The 23,107-nt window shown below is 36.0% G+C and overlaps 1 protein-coding gene across 1 annotated transcript in view; it reads left to right on the plus strand.

The window, feature by feature from the left end:
• The first annotated feature begins 260 nt into the window (after window positions 1–260).
• Window positions 261–23,107, plus strand: part of Tmem131 (Transmembrane protein 131) — a 41,968-nt gene continuing 19,121 nt past the window's right edge. Inside the window, exons 1-13 of the mRNA XM_019049994.2 lie at window positions 261–667; window positions 5,642–5,703; window positions 6,201–6,226; window positions 6,677–6,754; window positions 7,802–7,925; window positions 9,587–9,700; window positions 16,695–16,817; window positions 18,030–18,193; window positions 19,100–19,389; window positions 20,024–20,286; window positions 20,842–21,015; window positions 21,486–21,698; window positions 22,877–23,068. Coding sequence (XP_018905539.2) covers window positions 574–667; window positions 5,642–5,703; window positions 6,201–6,226; window positions 6,677–6,754; window positions 7,802–7,925; window positions 9,587–9,700; window positions 16,695–16,817; window positions 18,030–18,193; window positions 19,100–19,389; window positions 20,024–20,286; window positions 20,842–21,015; window positions 21,486–21,698; window positions 22,877–23,068 — 1,917 coding nt within the window. The 5' untranslated portion in view covers window positions 261–573. The remainder of the gene's footprint in view (window positions 668–5,641; window positions 5,704–6,200; window positions 6,227–6,676; window positions 6,755–7,801; window positions 7,926–9,586; window positions 9,701–16,694; window positions 16,818–18,029; window positions 18,194–19,099; window positions 19,390–20,023; window positions 20,287–20,841; window positions 21,016–21,485; window positions 21,699–22,876; window positions 23,069–23,107) is intronic.

Here is a 23,107-nt window from a genome sequence, read left to right on the forward strand (position 1 = left end):
TGTGTATAATTCAAATAAAATCTGTATTTATTTTGAGTTTAATAACTGGATTAATTGGTTTATTACAGATTAAACCTTTATCACTCACTAATTGTAGCTGTAAGACCCCAAATTAAACCATAGAATGCTGATTTTTGGGTTCCTTCGTACTCCGAGAGCGCCACTTTGCTAGTGGACAGTGTGAACGCACCTTATCATCCGCACAACTTCAACTTCCCTTCCGTGTTTTGTTTGACTGTTTGTGTGAAGTTTCCACGCGTGACCGTCGCGCAGCTATATTTACATCATGATAAATTTGCCCTTAAAAAATATTGATTCCTAATGGAAGTCGGTATCCAGAGGGATTCCACGTCAGACTTAAAATTTCTTTGGGGATGATGAAATAATTTTGAATAAATAATGGTATAAACAAGAAAGACGATGAGTGCGCAAGTCTTGCGCTCCTGTTGATGAAATCTATCGTCAGTGTGTATCCGGCTTTCCCCCCCATTGGCGCTTGTCGCTTCTCGTTTTCGTATCAGCAAACTCATTTCATTTTTGTGTAACTAATCTCTGAAATGTAATAAGTTTAAAATGGAAACCATCGCGGCAGTTTATTTATTTTTATTCGTAACCCTAGAGTTGTTTTTAGTCAAATCTCAAGTTTTTTCATCATCGGAGAATCATGGTGAGTGGCTGTTTTGTTGTTAGATAGCTGCCTCAGACTCCATCAATATGAAGGATAATTTTCCCTCCTTGCACCGATATTCTCTTCCGTTTTTCATCTCATCGCCCTCACAATGTCATTTTCCGTCGAAAATTTTTTGAAGATGTCTGGAACAGGTGCAAGGACATCTTTCGCTGCATTATTTATATTCTCCTGATATATTTATTGCTTCAGTCATTGTATATTTACCATGGTCAAACATGGTTGCAACTCTCTCACCATCTCCAATCCATCCACTATTTGTCATGGCAATTAGCACATCAATATTTTCTGCAAATCAATTTGCTATCTTTTTCATTTCCATCAATTTTTCCGACTCATGAAGTTGCTTATTGGGGATCAGACAGGTCGCAAAGTAATGTGAGGTTAAGTTCCATCAATGACGATTTTGGTCGTTATCACATCAAATTTTACCGATATATCGTAGGAAGCTCTCTTGCAATCACTAATTTGGATAACATTCTTGATAGAGAGCTGAGATTCCAATGAAATTTTATCACCCTCAGTTTGTTTACATGTATTGATTTCCTCGTCTGTTTACGTTCAACAAGTTCCCAGTTGTAAGCTTCGTTGAACTTCTCACAGAAGCATGCAGTAAATGTAATCTTTGCCTTAAATAGTGGATCCTATGTCATTTTATTTTGAGCTGATCAAGTAATAGGTAGAAATCACTGGATACCTTGAAATGTCAGCATGTTGGTTGTATTCCAACTGTTCAGTATAAACAAGATCACGTTGTGTGTTGAATGCCAAAGAGCTCTCTTTAAGGGAATTCTTAAAACATGCTTCTCAATGGTACAATGCTTTCGGCGTCAATCATACTAATCTTTGGCGTAATGCAACTCCGCATCTTTTTTGGTCGAAGATGTTGACAAGGCATTTTATGTACTCCAGTGCATCCATGGCCAAGCATGGCTGAAGTGTGAAACCGCGTATTTCGTTGGCGACGCAACAGGCTTCCTTTTATACTGTATTTCTGATTTGCAAAGCTAGTCAACATAATTTCGTGAAAACCTCCTCAAAGTCTCTTCTCTGTCAGCAGAATATTCTGTATAAAGGGGTGGGTGCAAAATCGACAAAATTTCCCCCCTCATGGATGTTGACCAAATTTCAGTATGTCATTCCTCACTATAGGATACGCCTTTTCCCAAAATTTCACGGCCTGAAACGAATTTCTCTCCGCGTAGCAGCGTTGCCAAGTTGAAAACCGTCGAGTTCCATATCTTTTGAACGAAAAGAGATATTGAGATGCGGTTTGCGCTAAAATTCTCCAAAAATTGCGTTCTTTCAATATATGTACTCAATTCGATCGCTTAGGTAATTTAAGATTGCAATGATGCCATTTTTCACACTTTCTTAAGGGTCAATTTTTTTTCAACCCTAGTACATCATCAAATGCCGGATTCTCGATTCGAAAAAAAAACTGTTCATTGTATTATTCGTACTTTTCCATTTCTTTTGATATATTATAGCTCCCAGGGAAACGATTAATAACGGAGATATGAGCAATCTAAGTTAACGCTCCGCGCGCGCCGACCGGAATCCGGGCGCCGCTCGCCGCTCTGAGTCGTCTGCACACTCCCTTTCTTAAGCTTCACGAGGTCGTTCCTATGTATTTTTTTGCGTACTTTCCATTTCTGGCCTTTGAAAAGGGCTCCGATGAATTTTTAGGGGCCTCGCGGTCCATTGTTGCCATTTTTTGCTCGTATTTAGGGTTTTTTTCCCTATTTTACTCACAATTCTACTGAAAAACTTAATTTAAACGGAAAACTGTGTGCGTTGAGGGAAAGAACGTGAAGAAGAAATAAAAATTCATGTAAAAATTTTTCCTTCGTTGCCAAATTTTCGAGAAAAATCGTACTAAAGAGCCAAATATTTGAAAAATTGGATAAATCCCCACGCCATGGTTTATGAAAGTGGGGCATAGCTTTCATATTGACGTACTTACGTAACAGATCTTACCTATCTATACAACATATTAAAAAAGCATAGTTGTATTTGGATTCCCACGATCTGAAAATTGTCCGGGATGTCTCCTTTTGCGGTCTTTTCTTATGTGTAAGGTAGATCTTTTGAATGTTTTTCGACCTTTAGTCATCCTCCGTAGGGGTGTATCGTATGTATTTTTGCTGTAATTTTCATTTTTGAAAAGAACGTAAAAAAGTACATCATTAACGTTCGTAAGGACTTATTCTTACGTTGCCAAATTTTCAAGAAAAATCGTCCTAAAGTGCCAAAAATTGGATTAATTATGACGAAGATGTCTCTAGGAAAGTGCATTATGACTTCGACTTAATTTTATAATTATAATTTTAAGTATGACTTAATGCTACGGGCCACTTCCCCAAGATGAGAGGCAGAGAGGCTGCATGAGAAGAGAAGCCCACAATTGAGGAGCATTCCGGAAAAAGGGCACATACGCGTATGTGCCCTCTATCGGAGGTGACAGAAATGGATTCCTTGCATCCTAATGTACCAATGCCCCGAGTTTCAGCTTAATTGATCAATTTTTGGATCTACGAGACCACGTTTTTTGAGGCTAAGCATAAGTCAGGGGTCACAGACGTATTTCATCTATTGGCTTCTGGGTACTTTCGCCGCGACGTTTAGGAGATAGTGCGCGGGCAGGCAGGGAGGTGATGGGTACTGATAAGGATCCCTCACTACAGATGCATCGCACTGATTCTGCTAATCAATGCAATAGCATCGGGTTGCAGGGATTGTAGGGATTCTCTACGCGTTGCACCAGTCACACGTGAATTTTTTTTAATTATTAATGATTTATTTTTTATGGTCTCGTGTGAGATTGAATTTTTCGATTTTTTCGCGTGTTTCGCAGTCTTTTTCATTATTAATGATCGAAGATGATCCACCCGCGCGTTCTCAATCGAAATTATTATTTATTAGTCAATCGGAATTATTTACTCTTGTTTAGAAACTCGTTGAAGTCTCGAAAATTCAGCTTCAAAAGCCAAAACCTATGACCACTGGTCCATTTCCAGGAAAAGGGCACATAACGAATAATTTTAAAAAATTCTTCCCACAACACTGGAAGAAGTGTAAGTTTTACCAATGGCCGTTATTCATTCTGGAGTGTATGAACGTTGATATGAGTGCCCCAGTTCCGATGTATGTCATCATCAGTGGCCAGAAAGTAAGAATGAAAACTTCAAATGCGTTTTTCTCACAACACGTTTTTTCGGTATGTGCCCTTTTTTCCGGAAAAGCTCTTCAATTCTGCATGAAAGTCATTATTCATTTCCTAAAACCTTCTACGTTCTACGATATATGGTTACGATACACCCCTACGGAGGATGACTAAAGGTCGAAAAACATTCAAAAGATCTACCTTACACACAAGAAAAGACCGCAAAAGGTGACATCCCGGACAATTTTCAGATCGTGGGAATCCAAATACAACTATGCTTTTTTAATATGTTGTATAGATAGGTAAGATCTGTTACGTAAGTACGTCAATATGAAAGCTATGCCCCACTTTCATAAACCATGGCGTGGGGATTTATCCAATTTTTCAAATATTTGGCTCTTTAGTACGATTTTTCTCGAAAATTTGGCAACGAAGGAAAAATTTTTACATGAATTTTTATTTCTTCTTCACGTTCTTTCCCTCAACGCACACAGTTTTCCGTTTAAATTAAGTTTTTCAGTAGAATTGTGAGTAAAATAGGGAAAAAAACCCTAAATACGAGCAAAAAATGGCAACAATGGACCGCGAGGCCCCTAAAAATTCATCGGAGCCCTTTTCAAAGGCCAGAAATGGAAAGTACGCAAAAAAATACATAGGAACGACCTCGTGAAGCTTAAGAAAGGGAGTGTGCAGACGACTCAGAGCGGCGAGCGGCGCCCGGATTCCGGTCGGCGCGCGCGGAGCGTTAACTTAGATTGCTCATATCTCCGTTACTAATCGTTTCCCTGGGAGCTATAATATATCAAAAGAAATGGAAAAGTACGAATAATACAATGAACAGTTTTTTTTTCGAATCGAGAATCCGGCATTTGATGATGTACTAGGGTTGAAAAAAAATTGACCCTTAAGAAAGTGTGAAAAATGGCATCATTGCAATCTTAAATTACCTAAACGATCAAATTGAGTACATATATTGAAAGAACGCAATTTTTGGAGAATTTTAGCGCAAACCACATCTCAATATCTCTTTTCGTTCAAAAGATATGGAACTCGACGGTTTTCAACTTGGCAACGCTGCTACGCGGAGAGAAATTCGTTTCAGGCCGTGAAATTTTGGGAAAAGGCGTATCCTATAGTGAGGAATGACATACTGAAATTTGGTCAACATCCATGAGGGGGGAAATTTTGTCGATTTTGCACCCACCCCTTTCAAGTCATAAAGTTGGCTTGTTTCTTTTCGAAAAATTAAATAGATCCATGTGGAAATTTTGAAACACTGCAATGGAGGTAAATGGTTTTGCACTTTGGCCATTGACATCAATTTTTAACTGGCATCAAAACTCTTGGTATTTTGTGTGATGTCCTATTTTAAAGAGTCAACATCGGTGCTAATCTACCGGAAACCTTGCATGAACATTTCTGGCCCAACAGTTGTACGATGTTGCAACCAACTCCAGTCCTCTTTTTTTTACTCATCTCTCATCAGTGCTCATAAATTCATACTGATCTAAACCCAAAATATTGTATGCTCATTGTCAGGAAAAGAAAAATATCAATGAGCCAAATTTTTCTTTTAATTTTTCTCTCTTTTCTATTTACTAATCAGATTTTTTAGAAGATTCCTTGTCGAATTCCCTACCTGGTAATCTGAGCTGCGCAGTCTCAAGTAGGGCACTTCTGGGGCTTTGACAAAAATGTTGAACTTTGTTAGACTGCTCACAGAAAGTTTTCATGTAGACTTTTCAAAGTACAAAAAAAATAATACTAATTATTTTCATTTTTTACAGATTTTAATAATGATCTGGACGTCAAAGTTCTGGTCAATGGAATTCCTGTCATCATACCAAAGGTATGTTATATCTCAAACAATCAACATGTCCATTAGCTGTGATATGCTTAAATCAGGTAACGTATGATTAGGTAAATAATTTATGGCGTGAAAAATGCTCTCTCCTCTCTCTAGGTATTTTCCAAACATTCATGCAGGATTTTTATATATTTTTAAATTATCTTGTATCCTTTTACTGTAAATAATATCACATTGATACGAGAAAAGAGAAAAGAAATGGATTAAATAACTTGTATGAGTCAATTTATAGAAGAACCATTCTAAGATACGTAGGAGTAATGAAGTCCCAACAGTGCAATGCTGATGCCTCAACTTCCTTCCTTCAAAAAAGTAATGTTTCTGTAATTTTAAATGTAATTTCCTTCATAAATCAGATAAAATCTCATTCTGACTTTCACACGGTAAGTAGGTATGCACATTCCTTATGAACATGCCTAATGCCTCTCAAGTTTGCCTCTTCCATTATTCCTAATGATCTTTTGTTTTTTTATTTTTAGGAATTCTCTTCTTCCTCTCAAGACAGGTAAATGATACTTTTAATTATCTATTTTAGTAATCCCCTAGAAATATTTTAATTTTTCTTAGTGTAAAAATAAGGGGCAAAATGTACCTGTAAGTATGAACTTCACAATTGAAAAATATTTTTTATCTTGCAATCAGTCTAAAAAGCACGAAGTAATGTCCTTATTCTGGAAAATACAGACTTTATCAAAAAGTAGGAAGAGTCACCGGGGCTCTGCAAGAAACTTGTGTTTTTCATATTGATACATTAGAGAATACGCAACTATGCACTAACAAGTGCCACCCTTCCCATTTTCAGAACCTGTTTTTAGGGTCTTCCCATCATCGCAAGCAAGAATATTTCGCACCCCTACTCTCTCTTTTCATTGTTTACTCCCCTCTCTCCTACTCCATTATTTTATGCTCATTAGAACACTTGTGTCTCATGCATGAATTTTTTTTTCTTCTCTAGACTGAAAGACTCGGGAACAGATGCAGCCCTTGCATCCAGTATTCAATTTCAGCCACCTTCACTAGATTTCAAAGAAAGGTGAGACAGATTTATTCATCCTCTTTATCATCTTTAATATTTGATCTAATAATTAAGTTTCCTAAGCAAAAAAAAAAAGAAAGAAAAAATAATTAATGAACATACTGCAATGCAAGTAATCACCTTGATTCTTGCTTCATTGTATCCCTTAAAAAGTTATACAAGCTCAATTTCGGATTTAGTGGTATTCAAGTTACAGATATGATTCCGAATTCTTACGGGCCACCTGTTCAGTTCATGAGAATAGTGGACCTTGGCACAAGGTATGCAGATGCACTCAACTTATGAAGATCGTAGTGAGAGTGGGTTTGCATGGTCTGTCAGACGGTCTATTGGACTATCTTCTAGATTCTTTAAGACAGTAAAGCAGGCAGTGCCACCAACCTGGCCTCGCTTTAGACTGCAACAGCTGTCTGCTTGGAAAACGCAAAATTGAAGGGATTTTAGATCGGTAGCACTGCTATTCAACTGAAGGGAGAATGGACTCTATAAGTATTCTTCAAAAATTATTATTTATAATAATTGAAGAACCATAATATCGGTATTCTAAGTTGCTTTGTTGCGAATCATGTGTACTTTTTCTCCAACCTTTGAGATTATAAAACACTAATTAGTCTTGCAACTTAGGATGAAGTTGAATCCTCATTTTTTAACCCTGTGAATCATCTCCATTTTGATATATAGGTATTAGATATCTATTATTCATAGTACCATCGCCAAAGAACTGGAATATTGGTCTCTATATCAATCATGAAGGTATTTTTGTACACAAAGACAGTCTACAAAGCCTTCAAATAAGTTGGAAATCAAGTTATATCAATTGTACTCAAAATGTATTTCTAAAACTTAGGATACCACGAAGAGCCATAAGTAATTCTAACTCCACTTTTACTGCGGCAAAATTGCAGAGGTAGTTTCAATTTTATTTAAAAGCTACTTTGTGCCAGCAGATTCTATTTTAATGCAACCATTTCAAAGAAAACCGGTCTTTGTCTATCAAATCAAAGACACTGTTGTGAAACATTTCTTTTAACTTATTTGTTGCAGGCATTTAGGAATTCCTCATCATGAGAAAGTAACAATCATTAACTTAAGTCCAAATAAAACCATCAGAATGTCTTCTATATCAGGAAGCACTGTTCATTTTCATAGTTCCTTTTTTGAAGATAAGGTAAGAACTAAGCACTGTTTGCTGAATTAATTATTTGTTCATGGAAAAAGGGACCCTATTTCAGGAGGCTTATGTTTGTCAAGTTTGGCCCAAAAATGCAAAGTTGAGTTTTTGTAAAGAATAATCTAGTATCCCAAAGAATATGTTGCCACACTGCAGTTAAGAGCTCATTCTTGTGTCAATCAGAGTGTTAAATGAATGCCTTCAGATGGAGAATTTGGTAGCCTTAAACATGGAAAATCCAATATTTAAATAACTCCATCTCAAATCTACATATCTTAAGCTGCAGACATCTCTCATTCCCAACTACAATTAGGCTTGCAATTTTTGGGCATGGCGTATGTAAACATTTTGATAAAATAATTCCTTTAGCAGTGATACCAAAGTCTCAATTCTTTCACACCACTTTGGTACAAAGGTCTCTTTTCTCTCGGACAGTCGTATTCTTCTAAGGCAAGGTGGTAATTTAAATTACATTACCCATTCAAAATTTTCATTTCTCTCCTGAAGTACTATAAGCTTGCAGTGGTTGCTTGGGCATAATCATGTTTCCAAGTTATATTACCCTGCCCAGTATCCAGAGAAGAACCAACTGGTTGACTCGGTTTTAAAGAAGCAGAAAGAGTTTTTCTTCTTATTGTCATTCACTTGTGTGCTGGATGAAATTAATGAATTTTTTTTTTTATTTTTAATTTTTTGAATCTTAAATTATTTCCTAAAATTGTAAAAATTACTTATTTAGGAACTTAGATCTCAGAGTGAGTCCATAGCTGAATTGCGCCACACATTGAGGTTGCAAACGAAATTTACAAATAAGACATTCAAATTTCACCAAATTTAGTCAGGAATTTTTTATTTATTTATTGTTTTTTTTTGGTTCATCATCTTGAGTAAACTTTAGTGGACGAACTTGTCACTGATCCAACTATTTTTGACCCAAACACTTCGTAACTATAGAGGAAAATAAAATTCAAAGGACTGCGCACGGAATTTGAAGAAATTTTGGTGCCGACTAAATCTTAATATTATCTTAAATGATGTTCTGTATGGCCTCCTTAGCATAATGCATCTTTAAAATAAAACTTTCTAAGAGCCAATCTCAACAAAGGCGGGACTAAAAAAATAATTTTTTAGTATTTTCATGCGCAATATCTAGTCGAAATGTTGCAGCATCTCATTGATAATGTAGAAGAGCTTTAGTTTCCTTTCAAACAAGGAAGATTAAGCAAACAAAAATAATTCAATTCCTTAGAATAATAACAATGCGCAGTGCAGAGTTAACATTAATACAACAACACTCCCTCATCTTCATAAGAAGACGAGTGTAAGAAAGATAAACATTTCACTTTTCACTAGGTTTTCCTAGACTTTGGCATGTTAGAAGTTTGATTTTAAAAGATCATTTTGCTCCGGAAATATTTTCGATTATTATAGAAAGTAATATCAACATTTAGTAGGTGCCATATTTCTTGGTGTTGCGTGCCAGGTCTCTTACATCTGTAAGTTGAAATTTTTTGTTCCTTTAAAATTTCAGCTCTCAAAAAACCTCATGTGAAAGAGTTCACAGCCTCCCTAAGGTAAAATTCTGTGGCAAGTCAGTGATGACCTTTTATTTATTCTAATTAATAAACTGTTGAACATGTGTTTTTTCTTCTTCCTAGCTGATACCTCCCCTTGGAAATACGACGTTCAACGTTGTATTTTTAGGACGAGAAGAAGGAGAGGTCGAAAGCTCTCTGTTCATCCACACTTCCATCGGGAGTCTTAAATATCAGGTAATTTTAATTTTGATATTTTTCAGCTTTCTTCTCCTTTATGATTATTTTGTTTGTCAGTGTTTTTTTTCTTTCTTTCTTTCTTTCTTTCTCTTTCTTCCTTTTGTCTTGAATGTTCAGTTTTTCTTATTTTTTTTATCAAGCCTTTTAACTAAAAAAATAGTCCTGAGTGAGAAATTCTTAAATAAACTGCTTTAAAAGTAAGCGAAATGTATATTTAATTATTATCAAAGTGGCATTATGTTTCCTTTATTTTTGACAAGGTAGAAAAGAAAGTATACATAATTTGTTATGCAAGGGTGTGTTTGCATGGCGTTGCTCAAAATTAACATATCAACTAAAGATGAATAAGAAAATAATTTTTTTTTAAAGAAACCTGGTTGTTAGAAAACATTGAATCGTGATGAAAAATTGGTGATCATTTTAACATTCATCTGGCACATGTTGACATTGGAAAATATCCCTTAGTTTAAGCCTCACATAATTCAACTCTCACAGCAGCAATAGAAATACATTCTAAACTGCAGGCTCTTGATGTAGGTATTCAATAATCCGTGTGAATTTATATCAAGTAGGGACAAAAGTATGACTCAATAACCTCTACTATAAATTTCTAACATGTATTTAATAATTGTCAATGTGCTTTTAGCGGCTCTGGTGCTTGCACTAGAGCTGCTATTCCGGACGGTCCCAGCTGGGGAGTATCAATGCAGCATGTTACATTGTAGAGACCGCGCGTTGGTTGATGGGAATCGGCGCCATTTTCGGCTATGTTCCTTGTCATGACTTTATTTTATTGCATACTGTTTTATTGTTAGTCAATGCTATGTTGTGTATTGTATTTTTGGAATCATGGTGATACAGTCAACAATTCAAAACTTGTTTGTGCTTTTATCTCGTGATGGAAAAAATGTACTTTACGTTCAAAATTTGAAAATTTGAATTTTAAAGTTTTCGCGGTTAAGGAAGCTTTAACCACTGAGTTGGAGCTTCCTAGTCATTTACTCGATATCAGCTGATAGCAAACAAAGGTTACCAGGGAAACCGTAAACGTCTAACAACTATCGTGGCCATTGGGGCGATTATTGAAATGATATCGACTGTATGTCGCCGCTTACGACAGGACATAGCCCTATCTTAACTGTGTAATATATCGCAATTCGATATTGTTTTGATTTTTAAAAGGAGCAATTCATTCATACAGTTCCGATTAGTTTTGGCGAACGGGCCCTTAACCTACGGCACTCGGCTCATGGGAATTTTTTAACTCTAAATTTTTTAACCTAACTCTTCCATTCCGGGAACATATTTATTGAAAACGGCGACTTTTTCAACAGTCCTATTTTTATCTACAACATCTAAGTGGCCCTTCATAATCATTTAATTTTGGCCCCTGGCCAGAAAAAGGTTCGGAAATTGCAGTGATTTTGCCGAAAATGCTGAAGTAAGTAAATTTGGGCATTTTTTTTCCTTCTTCAAACTCTGTGGAGAAGCACTTCTCCTCCAGTACATCTATTTTTTTACTTATCTCTCGCAAGGTACATTTACAGAAGGTGTGTTCCAGTATTAACAGTTCAGATTCGTTGTTTTTTTATTATAACGCTTATTTCGGAAAGCAATTATTACATTGTTCAATTCTACTGACTTTCAACACTCGATTATACTCCCGGCAAATTCTGCAGCAGCGTTTCAAATGTTGACTCTAATGCTTCCAACAGCCATCCGATGTCTAAGGGTTTATTCCTAGATTTAGGGATTTTCCGGAATTTCCAGGGATTTAGGGATTTTTCAGGAAATCTAGGGATTTTTTTTTGATGAGGTAAAGTTACCAAAAATCAACTTTTTAACCTCAATTATAGCTTCGACAATCGAAAACATTTTTTCATCTATATTTTGTAGGCCTTTTTGGCAACACTATTTTCCCCGCAAATAAGCCGGAAATTAAAACGATTGTGTCCTTCGATGTACTTGACATTCAACTGCATTCAACCTGTTAATAATAAGAAATCAACTAATATTCTTTCATTTTATTGGTCTGGATTAGCACTGCTTTCAGAGAGCGCCAAAATTCAAACGAGCCAATCAGATTTAAATATTGCAAATCGCTACATCGAATGACATCATGATTCTTCATAAAAAAATGGCGCTTTTTGCAAAATCTAGGGATTTTTTAAGTATATTTGAGCAAATCTGGGGATTTAGGGATTTTTAGCGAAATCTAGGCATTTTTTTTCTTCCCCGCTAGGGATTTAATATCGGAAGACTGGCTTCCAGTATCGCAGCGTTGATCGTCGCTGATGTCGAAATGGAACCTAATGCCGGACATACTGTAACACCTCCATTCCTCAATTCCGGTGAGGAATACGTCTCTACCCTTAACTCAATATAAATATACAAATTGATAAGTGAGTGCTTTAGTCTCCTGAAAACAGAATTGCGAAACTTAAAATTGGAGAAAAATGATGAGTAAATGAAAAAATGGAACCAATTGATGGAAAAGTCGCATGCCATTCTGACACAAAATATGGCGTCTATCGAATCACCTTAACTAAATAAAATAACCAAATTTTCAACTCTCAAACTATCAACTATCAACTATCAAAATTCAAACTATCAAAATTTCCAACAATGACAAAAATGATTGTAATATACCTATAATGTAATGAAATATACACGCTCTAATCATTTAATTTGTATTACCTTTATGTTATGTACCTACATGTTATACTATTTTTATAATAAATTTTGCCAACATGCTTTTCAATTCAGTCTACAACATTTCATTCCGACGTGGCAATAATGATTTATAATGCCCCTAAACATTAAAATGAATTACAATAGTAATGCCGCATTATAATGTCGTATTATACATCGCAACGATTCATGTCCTACTGATTATTGATTATTGTAAGATGAATTCTGTTTTCTCTGATTGTATGTTTCATACGTGCGAAGCAAGTACGGGTCACTAGAAACGTGGTTCGTACGGGTGGCTGATGAAATTGATCTTCGAATACCTTTTGATGAGCTAGGGAAATGGAACCATCTGCATCTCATGGACAATAAATAGTTGCCGTAATTAAGGTCATCCCGTGATTAAGGTGCCGTGATTTAAGTCATAAATTCTTCATCTAATTCTTGATTCATCTCCAAAATGTCTGCTAAAGCTTTCATGCGCTTCTCCTTGTATGCATGAATGAGCAAATTGGGTATCGAACAAGCGGACACTTTTTGAAAATTTAGATGATTCTGGACAATATCGTACAGAAGTCCACGAGCTGCAGATAGAACCATTACCTCTAGCTCATCAAAAGTTATTCGAAGATCATTCAACAACCTCTTTGACAAGTTGCAAAAACTTTTCGTTAACAATAGTGTCACACGGTACTAGGAATATTTACTATTTAACGAACCTTATATTTCCCTGACTCAGTCCTAAATTATAGAAGTATGCGTTACTTTTCCAGCAATCCAAAAAAACAATTATACAAAAAACCAATACCTACACTTTCAGATATAAAAATGCAAATTTTTTGCAGCCTCGCTAAACGACTTATCAACCAGAGATTTTTTAGGAAGCGGACCTCCAAAGAGCTTTCAAAATTAAAAGTATACAACAAGTGATAATGCCATGTATTCGCCATATCAAAGCCCAATACACATTTATACACCGGCTACGTAAATCTGCTAAGTTACAAAACATGAATCGACAGTTGTCGGATTGTACATCAATGACAAAATGTGTCTAGGCCCTCATTCTTGACTACAACTACTGCCCCCAGAGCCGCTCTCCGACGCCAATGCGTTGGAGCTTCCTGCTTGTTTATAGTTGCATTCATTATATTTTTACTTCTTAAAGGGTTGAAACAACAATGTTAAAAGCCTACCCCTTATGAAGAGCTTTTTGAGCTCTTAATAAAGACTGCCATTTCTCGAGGGTCATTTTCATATTGTTGGTTCTCAGACCCTATTGTCATCATGGATTATAAACGAACTCAGCTCATTTAATCACATAAAAAGATCTGATTGTATATCTTGTGCTTATCATTCTCACAAGACAACTCTTTTAGTCAATAGTATCAGAAGGTATCAGAAATAGCTTAGTTTAATGATTTGTTAACTCAAACGTTGAAGCACCAAACGTACAAGTAAAAGTGAAGAACACTTACCTCTGAAAGTTTTTTATTTTGCATGCATATCATAGAAATGTAGGTGACCTAGAATTACATCTGTTCCCTCATACCATTTATTGAAATGTAGTGTCAGTGTCATTGAAAGGAGATTCTTGTAAATATTATAGATTAAGCTATGTCCTCCTTTTATTATGTTTTTCTTTCATTACCATTGACATTTTCATGTTTTCCCCTCATCACCAATCAGTTTCCCCCAACATTTTGAAGTTGCATGACAAAGGGCAACTAGTAGCCCAACCCTGACCTCTTTTTTCAAATGAATCAATTGCTTTTTAGTTTGCCCTGTAAGATACAGAGCATGCCTTGCTTTTTTATGACATAAAAATCAGGTCTCACTATAGAGGACATTTTTAACTTGAAAATGCAAGTAAAACAGTTTTTATGGTGGGCATCGATGATTAGTTTCCTTCATTTCCTTGTTTACAAAGGCTCCAAATGTCCACCCCGAATTTTCATAAGCTTATCAATTTGCATTTTTAAGTTTGAATATTTGTAGAGTATTTTTTGAAGATTTAAAGTAAAATTTATTCTGAGTATCTGGAAAATAAGTGTTTCTTTTCATTCTTAAAAAAATAAAAAAGCGCCCAGAAATTGATGAAGTTGTATGTAAAGATTTATATTTTCCTTGTTTTTCAGTTGTTAAGTTCTGTTAGAATACCTCAGGGAATGTTGCTTCATTTGAAGCTTGAAAATGAAGGAGTTAAAAAAAAGTAGGCCTCTCTAAAGTATCATTCGCCTCCCCTTTTCTGAATATCTACCTATTCACCTTCTTGTTTACCTATCTAATTTTGAGCCACTCAAATGGAAAAGTAAGGCCTTCTTTAGAAAATTGATGGTAAATAGCAGAGGACACAAGTAACTTAAGGTGAACACAATGAATTCAGAAAAGTTTTGCATCCTCTCCGTATTTTCTTACGGTTTAAATTGTTGGATTTCGAATGTAATATCAGCAAACTTCTTTAAAATTGAAACGGAGGACTCAAAATCGAATATTTCTTTTGGTTTGAGTTCATATGTGGTAACTGTTTTTATACAAGAGAAACTTTTTAAAATGAACTCTGTGTGATTGAACTCTCGAAACTGTGACTGTCATTTCATGGGAACTCATCACGCACTCTTCTAACATTTTTTTATTTTTTTTTGCTCTAGTTTATCGCAAAATATGATGCTAAAAAAAATGTGAAAAAAATTGAGCAAAGTGAGGCTGCATCATTTTTTCTCCTCTTCTAACTTTGGCCTTGAACAAGGCAAAAAAGGAAATTGAAACTACGTGCTCCTCCAAAAAAATACTGAAACATGCCCAAGCCTCTCATGCCTATGATGTCATTCCACAACCTTACAGTGACACTTGCCATCATTATCCCCATTGCATCAGAACACGCCACACTTAATTTTATCATTCAATACATTCAATAAATCTTTAATCTGTGTAGTGGCCAGTTCTTTTTTTACCAAATTATCATGTTGGTGTTGTTGATGCTGGTTTCTCTGCTACAGGTCATTATTTTTCATTTTAATTTGAAGATTTAATTTTCTTTCTCTGTTCTCTTCGTTCGCTATTTCAGTTTTCTCTTTGTTCCTCCTCTTGTGTTATTTCAATTGGCTGGTACCCAAGGTATGGATTGAAGCACTGTCTAGTATGTTCACATTCCAGAATGCCACAAAGTGTGCATAATGTATATAGTTTGGAGAGAAAAAATGTGGAAAATAGAAAATCTTTTTTATAATTGAGATGAATGTAATACAATTGTGTAAGCAATTGTGATTTCTTGAAATTTATTACCTGATCGAAGTGTAAACTTTCACAGTGAACATTGATCAAATACAAAATTAAAATACCCCAAACTTAATTATCTCATCCGTTTTTTCCCTCTGTTTGCTTAGCTTTAGTATTAGTCTCTAATATCTATACAAGAAATTAATTTTTTAACTTTTCAACCAGTATCCTTTTTGTATTCTAAATTTTTAAAGATGAAATGTGCTTTAATTCACACCTCAGGGGCCACTCATTAAATACACAGAACTGAATTTCGGATCTTTCGACCCTTCTCACCCTCTCATAGTGCTTTTCTGACGCAGGGCCCTATCCTGTAACACACTAAAACAAAATGGTGCATCACTCTCCTCAGCCCTCCTCCCTTTAGTTTCACATATTTTATGGACGGTTCCTTACTTACTTATTCATGTAGGAATAATCCACCATCATTGTTTTCATGTTTTCAATTGACTTCATTAAATTGCATCAAGATAAGGAAAGAGATAGAAAGAAAGAAGGGGAAAGAGAAGAAGGAAGCAATCAGTCTTTACTATTTGTAAACCTAATTTTAGGCTTTGCTTATTGTTAGCAAATTTTACTCTTATTTGCCTTCCTTCTGTTTTTGCTTATTCGGTTGGAATGACTCATACTTTCAACTAGTTGGAAAATGTGACTTGAACATGGAGTTGACAGCAGTCAATAGATTCCCCTATTTTCCTCCTCATTACCTAGTGATCAATACCACCAGAAAAACAGCTAAATTTTCACCCGCTTAACATACTTTTGTACAATCTACCACTACTATTTGTTGACATAAATAAGGGAATGAGTCAAGGATGCCAGAAGGTGCATAACTCGTTTATTGAATTTCTGTATTTATTTTTTACTGTCCTCTGGTGAAAGGGTCTTAGTGCATCGAGACAGATTTTTTTTAAGAGAGCAGTTTTTGTTGAATTTCGTCCAAAACAGCAGTTTAGCGTTGTGGATTATCTAAGTCTTCATTCATACTATGATCTAATGTTCTTTTGTGTTTCTGTTCCACCAGGTACGAGGCATTAGTATTCAAAGCCCCTACCGACTGCGGCCATTGTCAGGGATCCGCCTTCCTCTCAATGCATCTTTCAGTCCCTTAATTAATCTTCATAATCCATTTTCAACACCAATTCAGGTTTGTAGCTTTTATTTACCCAATAGGGGGCGATGCCCCATGGCCGCTACGCGGCCCAACCCTCTGAGGGCGCTTTGCTGACCTCTTGTGGGTTAATCTAGCATGAAGTAAGACAAAGCTCTAAAAAGACAATCAATTGGTGACCCTATTAATGATTGTGGGGGCAAAGCAGTTCATTCTTTTTCGGTAATTCCCATGGAAAGAGAAGAAATATTTAAAGAAATGGTATTATGAGCTCAGAATTATCAAGGAAGTCAATAATAATGATATTTTACCATGATAAAGAAAACAGTTTTGTAAAAAGTACATCACGAATCTTGAAATAAATAATTGGAATCACTGAATAAGTAAACAAAAGTAGAAATTAAAGAGAAAATTAATTGAGAGCACAGATAAATTGACCTGCAATGGTCGGAAGAGATAGTGACCCTAAGGTGAAATGGAAATCACAAAAAAACCGGAAGGAAAAATGGGGGTGGAGTAAGAGGGAGGAATAATGGATTGAGTGCTAAAAATGTGCAGGTAGGGCATGCAAGAATTCGTAGGAATGTTTCCATTTGAATCCATCGTCATGATTAATCTTCATATTATTCAACATAGTGCTCATTATTTTTATGCCAGTTCTATTAAAAAGGGTTTCCTGGTGGTCTACAAAATCCGGAAAGCCAGGGAATTCACTGTGACTTGGAAAAGTCAAGGACTTCTATGAGAAGTGTGTTGGATCAACAACTTTAGCCAGTTCCATTTAAGAGAGAGCAAACGGAGAGAGTGCTTTCCGTAATTTGAATCTCTAGAAGTGGAAATTTCATCCGAAGTTGAACAAAAGTCAGCATAATTATTCAACAAAAAGAGAAAAAAAATCCTGTGGAAGTTTCGTTCAAAGGTCAGGATAAGTCAAATAAAAGCAGGGGATTCGACAATTTTTGAGTCAGGGAATTGGATCATGGAGAAAGCATGGAAATTCTGTAAAGCTCTGTATTTATTTTAACTTGTCGATTTTTACAAGGCATGTACTCTTATTATAATTTTTTTTTAGGAATTCGAGAGTTTCACGATCTTTCTCGCCCCCTTTGATAAGTTATTCTTTTCATATATTTCATTTTAGTGTTGAAGAACAGGTCATACAACCGTCTTTGACATATTCCGCTTAATCTTATCAATTTGTCTTGTTTTTGTTCTCCAGTTTTTTCATCTGTCTTGTAAAATTTCTAGCTTGTGGAGGTGTTCAGCAGTGGAGGGGATTTTCACCTGGAGCTACCATCCGGGGAGCTCGAGGGTCCAAAGCAACTATGGGAAATACCTGCATTCTACACCAAGCCGGTCATCAGAGTAAAATTTAATGCACATACACAAAAGAATCACACAGCTTATATCAGGTAAAATCAATAAAAGTCTCTAAGGTTGTTCTTCCTCCGAGCTTCTTAGCAGAAGTGCAGAAACTTACCAATCACAGGGTCATGATTGCATCACTGCTCATGTAAAATATGCAAAGGCCATGAAAATCGGAAGGCCAACTAACTAAAGTATTGAGTCGCGTATTTCTTCGAAAATTGCATTGAAATTTTTGGGTTTATCGTGGAATTGTGGTGGATTTTGCTTGTTTTTTTTTTTTTTGCAAAATTGTAGCAGCATCTGAATGACAGACAAAAAAGGTCGCAGCCAAGAAAATTTTGGGGGAAAAGAGGTTTTCAAAATAGGGAGACTAGTCGAAAAAATAGGAAGGCTAAGTATTTTCTGCATCCTTGCTTGTAAGACTTTGAAGTTTTAGCTCCGAAGACTTCTCCTTGCTCGTGGTATAATATCCAACTCCAGATGAAAATGAACAATCTTTTTAGGCAAAGGAAGTACAGACAATGACGTTTTATATCAGCAAGCCATATGTTTTTTAGTGTGCATGTGCATCAGAAACTTCAGAGCTGCAAGAAGTCCGTATGTAGTGCCAGGCCGTTTATTCGGAGGTTGCTGAGTTTTGAATACTTAATTTATGCAAACCAGAAAATTAACGGAGATACATAATAGATTACTTACCTTTGTCATCGATAACTAATGAAGGTCACCTTTGTTTTGTTCTGTGTAGGATTCTTCATCCTCTTCTTTTTGACCTATACCAAGGCCTTGTTTATCTGGCCTCCAAAATTTCAAACTATTATTCAGGGACAAAAGGTGGTTTTGTGCGCACCTTTGAGAAATCTAATTCATTGACTTTAACATTGTAAATCTTAGTTTGTGGCACATCAGGTGTTGCATTTACCCGTGCTGATATAATTTTTCTCTCTGTTTAGATTAAAAGTGAATCGTAGTGAGGAGGTATTAATCGTACCTCTCGAAGTAGAAGTGAGTCCGAGCTCTGGTATCTACTCACCAGACGATATCATCGATTTTGGAATTGGAGGGCATCAAGACCCTCCAAAAACTTTGTTACTCCATCTTAAAAACTCGTGGAAGAAACCTATCAAAATACAGAATATAATGAGTATTCCTCCGTCGAAAGCTTTGAAGATCGATTTTCAACCGATCAAAGTGCCTCCTGATTCGCAGACTGCAACCAAAGTTGCATCTTTAACCTTTGACTGTAAGTGTTTTGCTTTTAACTTTTTTCTTTAAATTAGAATTTAAGCTTTTTATTCATATTCAGTATTTGTCAGGTGTCCATTGATGGAATCTGAAATCAGATTATTGATGCCATAGTACAGAGTGATGTTGCCACAATCAGGGAACAGCGGTAAAACCGGGAATTTTGCAAAGTCAGAGAAAACCAACAAATATCAGGGAAAATGACCAAATTGTCAGGAAAATTTGTTAAGTCTCCTTTAAGAATAGGTCTTACGTTTTGAACAACAAAGTTTGCCTGAAAACTATTTCAAATTATGTCTTTTCAACCATCTGGCATATCCACAATTGTCAGTGAATTTTACCAAAATGCGTCAGGAAAATGTCAGAAAATTTCGTTTTCCAAATGCCTTGGCAACCCAGACAAAGTAGTGCAGAAAATATAAATTGATGTTCAGAAGAATGCTACCTATTCACTCATGAGTTCAATGTGGATAATTTCAATGTATGGAGATGTACTTGAAATTTTAATGAGAAAATATGTACACATTGTGTTGCATAATTTCATACCCTGATTAGTGGTTCATTCTGAGAAAACCTCTGTCAGAGAGTCGCTTTTCTATCAAATTATTGGCTCTTTTTTTTTTCCTTTCCAGGGAAACTAGCGCAAGATCAGAGCTATAGCAAGGGAAAACTTGTGATAAAAAGTAGTGGGGTGGGTGGGGGAGTAGAGAAACTAGTCATGAGCTACATTGCTCGCACTTTACATGGTGGTCTTGTTTTTGATGTGCCTGCCATTGAATTCCAACCCCTCAACAAGGAGTTCTATCAACAACCGTTTCACATCAAAAATACGTTTGCACTGCCTGTTGTTATTCTAAATGTCACAGTGCCTCGGGAAGCTGCCCAACAAATACAGGTATGCTTTTCATATATTATCCCTCCTTTTTACATTTAACTCTCCGGAGAAGAAATCGACTGAAGGGTTTTTAAGGTCAAATGAAAAAAAGAGAAAAAAGGGTGAGCATCTACTTTTTTTTAAACATTTCCAGATTTTAAAGGGTCAGGAAAAATGCCTATCATTGAAATATTATTACAGTATCAAAGATTTTGAATTTTGATCTGATTTTAGCTTATTCGAGTATTGCTGGTCGCACTATCATGAAGTGAAAAAAGATTTTAAAGATTTCCTCTGTTTTTGTCACGTATCGCTGTGTTTTGGTGTTTCAAGAGTATTGGATCCTTCAAATTTCCCCCTAATTTTTTAAATCTCGTCAAATTTCATTAATTGTCAACAGCCTCCCAAGATTGAGAAATCTATGACCTTGGATTTTGTAAACCTATTTTGTTGCATTAAATATCTGATGTTGGAAGGCAGGAAATTCTAATGGACCAGCTCAGGCCAAGTTAAGAATATGACAGTTACGCTGTATTCCTTATGTTATAATTTCAATTTTCTGATCTCTCTTTTCAGATTATCAACTTCGAGCCGATCATCATTATGCCTGGAGAAAAAGTACCTCTTTTTACCTTAGATTTAGTCGATAGTTCTGAGCACTTCAATAGTCTGAATACAGAAATTACAATTCATTCAAATGTTTCGTCTGTGAAAATTCCTCTACTGCGATACAGCGGTCATCTCATGAAGGTATGCAGCATTTATCATTTTCCTCTGATATAAATTACAAAAGTTGCCGCTGATCTCAGGCGTTTTTCATACATAAGTCAAAGCGTGGAGACGTCAATGCTTTTCAGTGTGGAACATGATGTCAAGAATCTTGGTACTTCCCTCTACCTAGACAGTTTAAGCTATTACCATTTTTCTTTTTCTTTTTTTTTTAATAAAAGCTAGCTGTTAGCCTCATTTATTTTTGCCTCTTTACTTCTCTGGTCCTAAGTTATACAGATTTTTATCAGGTTATTTTTCTTGTTTGTCTTTGCATTATATCTGATCGAAAATAACAGCGTTAACTCATTTGAAAGATTTCAATCCTTTAATTTCGCTTGTAAGTATATTTACTGCAGTTCCCATTCAAACTATCATTTTCACTGCTTCTCAAGAACTTTTCCAGACTTATTTTTGTTTTGTTTTTAATGAGCTTCTCAATCTGATTACAGGTAACGGAATCAGGTGATGACTTAGTTATTGGTACAATCGAGGCTCAACGGTTACTCACAACAAATGTTGGGCTTGTGAATTTGAATCCAGCACCTGTAAAATTGCAGAGTTGGGGTAGTGATTTGGCAGCAGTTTCTGTTGAACTTCTCGGTACTTGCGCTCATTCTTTGCGATGCATCAGTCAGTCAGCAATTTGCAAGTTTACCGATACGGTGAGTCTTATCAATTCAGGTGAAAGATACAATTCGCTTATCAATTCAGCTAAAAGATACAGTTTGCTTTGATGCATTTTTTAATCCACTCTGTTTCTAGAAAAAGATGATCTACTATGCCTCAATCCTGGATACCGATTGTGAAACTCCCTAACCATGTATCTCGGTTTGTGATGTTGCAGACTTCCTGCCATACTATATTTTTTAAATGGAAAACCATCCAACATCAATGGGCCTGTTGCAAACTTTTGCTAGAGCAAAAATAAGAGTTGTTTCTTGTAGATAATGCCTCAAAAATCACGATGAGCGCATCGGCAAAGTCTGAAATGCACTCATAACTTCACAATCTGCGTAAGAAATTTGCGTTTTTTTAAGCTTCCCGCTTCAAAAACGATACTACGACACAGGTGAACATTTTGTTAGAGGAGTCGCTCCATCGTCGGCGATATTCATCATGGCCGACGCTTGCGCGCAGTTCCGCGCGTAATTCGAGGAGAGTTCAAGGTCAATCAATTCGGGCGTGGAAAATATGAACGTTAACACACCGATTGTTATCTGGTCTAATCCAGTTCAGGTGTTATCTCGTCCCATCAAACGTGTTTTGGCGGATTGGCGTCGGCCATGATGATTATTGCCGACGATGGAACGACTCCTCTAACAAAATGTTCACCTGTGCCGTAGTATCGTTTTTGAAGCGGGAAGCTCAAAAAACCGCAAATTTCTTACGCAGACTGTGAAGTTATGAGTGCATTTCAGACTTTGCCGATGCGCTCATCGTGATTTTTGAGGCATTATCTATAAGAAACAACTCTTATTTTTGCTCTAGCAAAAGTTTGCAACAGGCCCATTGTTGAAAACTTTTATGATTTTTCTTCTCTATGCAAGAAAATTCTGAAAAAATTCAGGGAATAATTTTGATTTGTTTTCCCTTGAAAAAATAAAATAAGAGCGGTAATTTTACAACACCGCAAAAGGGATACATGGTTTAGGACTTTCACAATCAATATGTATCTTTATGAAAATACAAAATTTCAAAACTATAAAAACTCATTTGATTTTCTCGCCCAAAAAATCAGCAATTTTTCGTATTGAATCAATTTCAATTTACTCTCCTACACAAACTTATGAGCATGTCTCCCAGTGCAATTAAATTTATCACCCCTTTCTTTTACTTTCAGAAAACAATTGAATCTGGGCACCAGGCTGTGCTGAAGGTGACGGTGAAAACAGAGAAACCCGATGAAGTCGTGGAAGGTGATGTGTGGGTTGAATCAGAATTTGAGCGGCTTTCATTCGCTCTTCAAATGAAAGTTGTAGATGGAAAGATCAAAGTTATCAATCAGCCTGTCAAATTCAGTGATTGTTTTCCAGTAAGTTTTCTCATTTTTCTACAATCCATATCTCTAATT

This window comes from Bemisia tabaci, chromosome 4, assembly GCF_918797505.1.
Source record: "Bemisia tabaci chromosome 4, PGI_BMITA_v3".
In the NCBI taxonomy this organism is placed as follows: Eukaryota; Metazoa; Arthropoda; class Insecta; order Hemiptera; family Aleyrodidae; genus Bemisia; species Bemisia tabaci.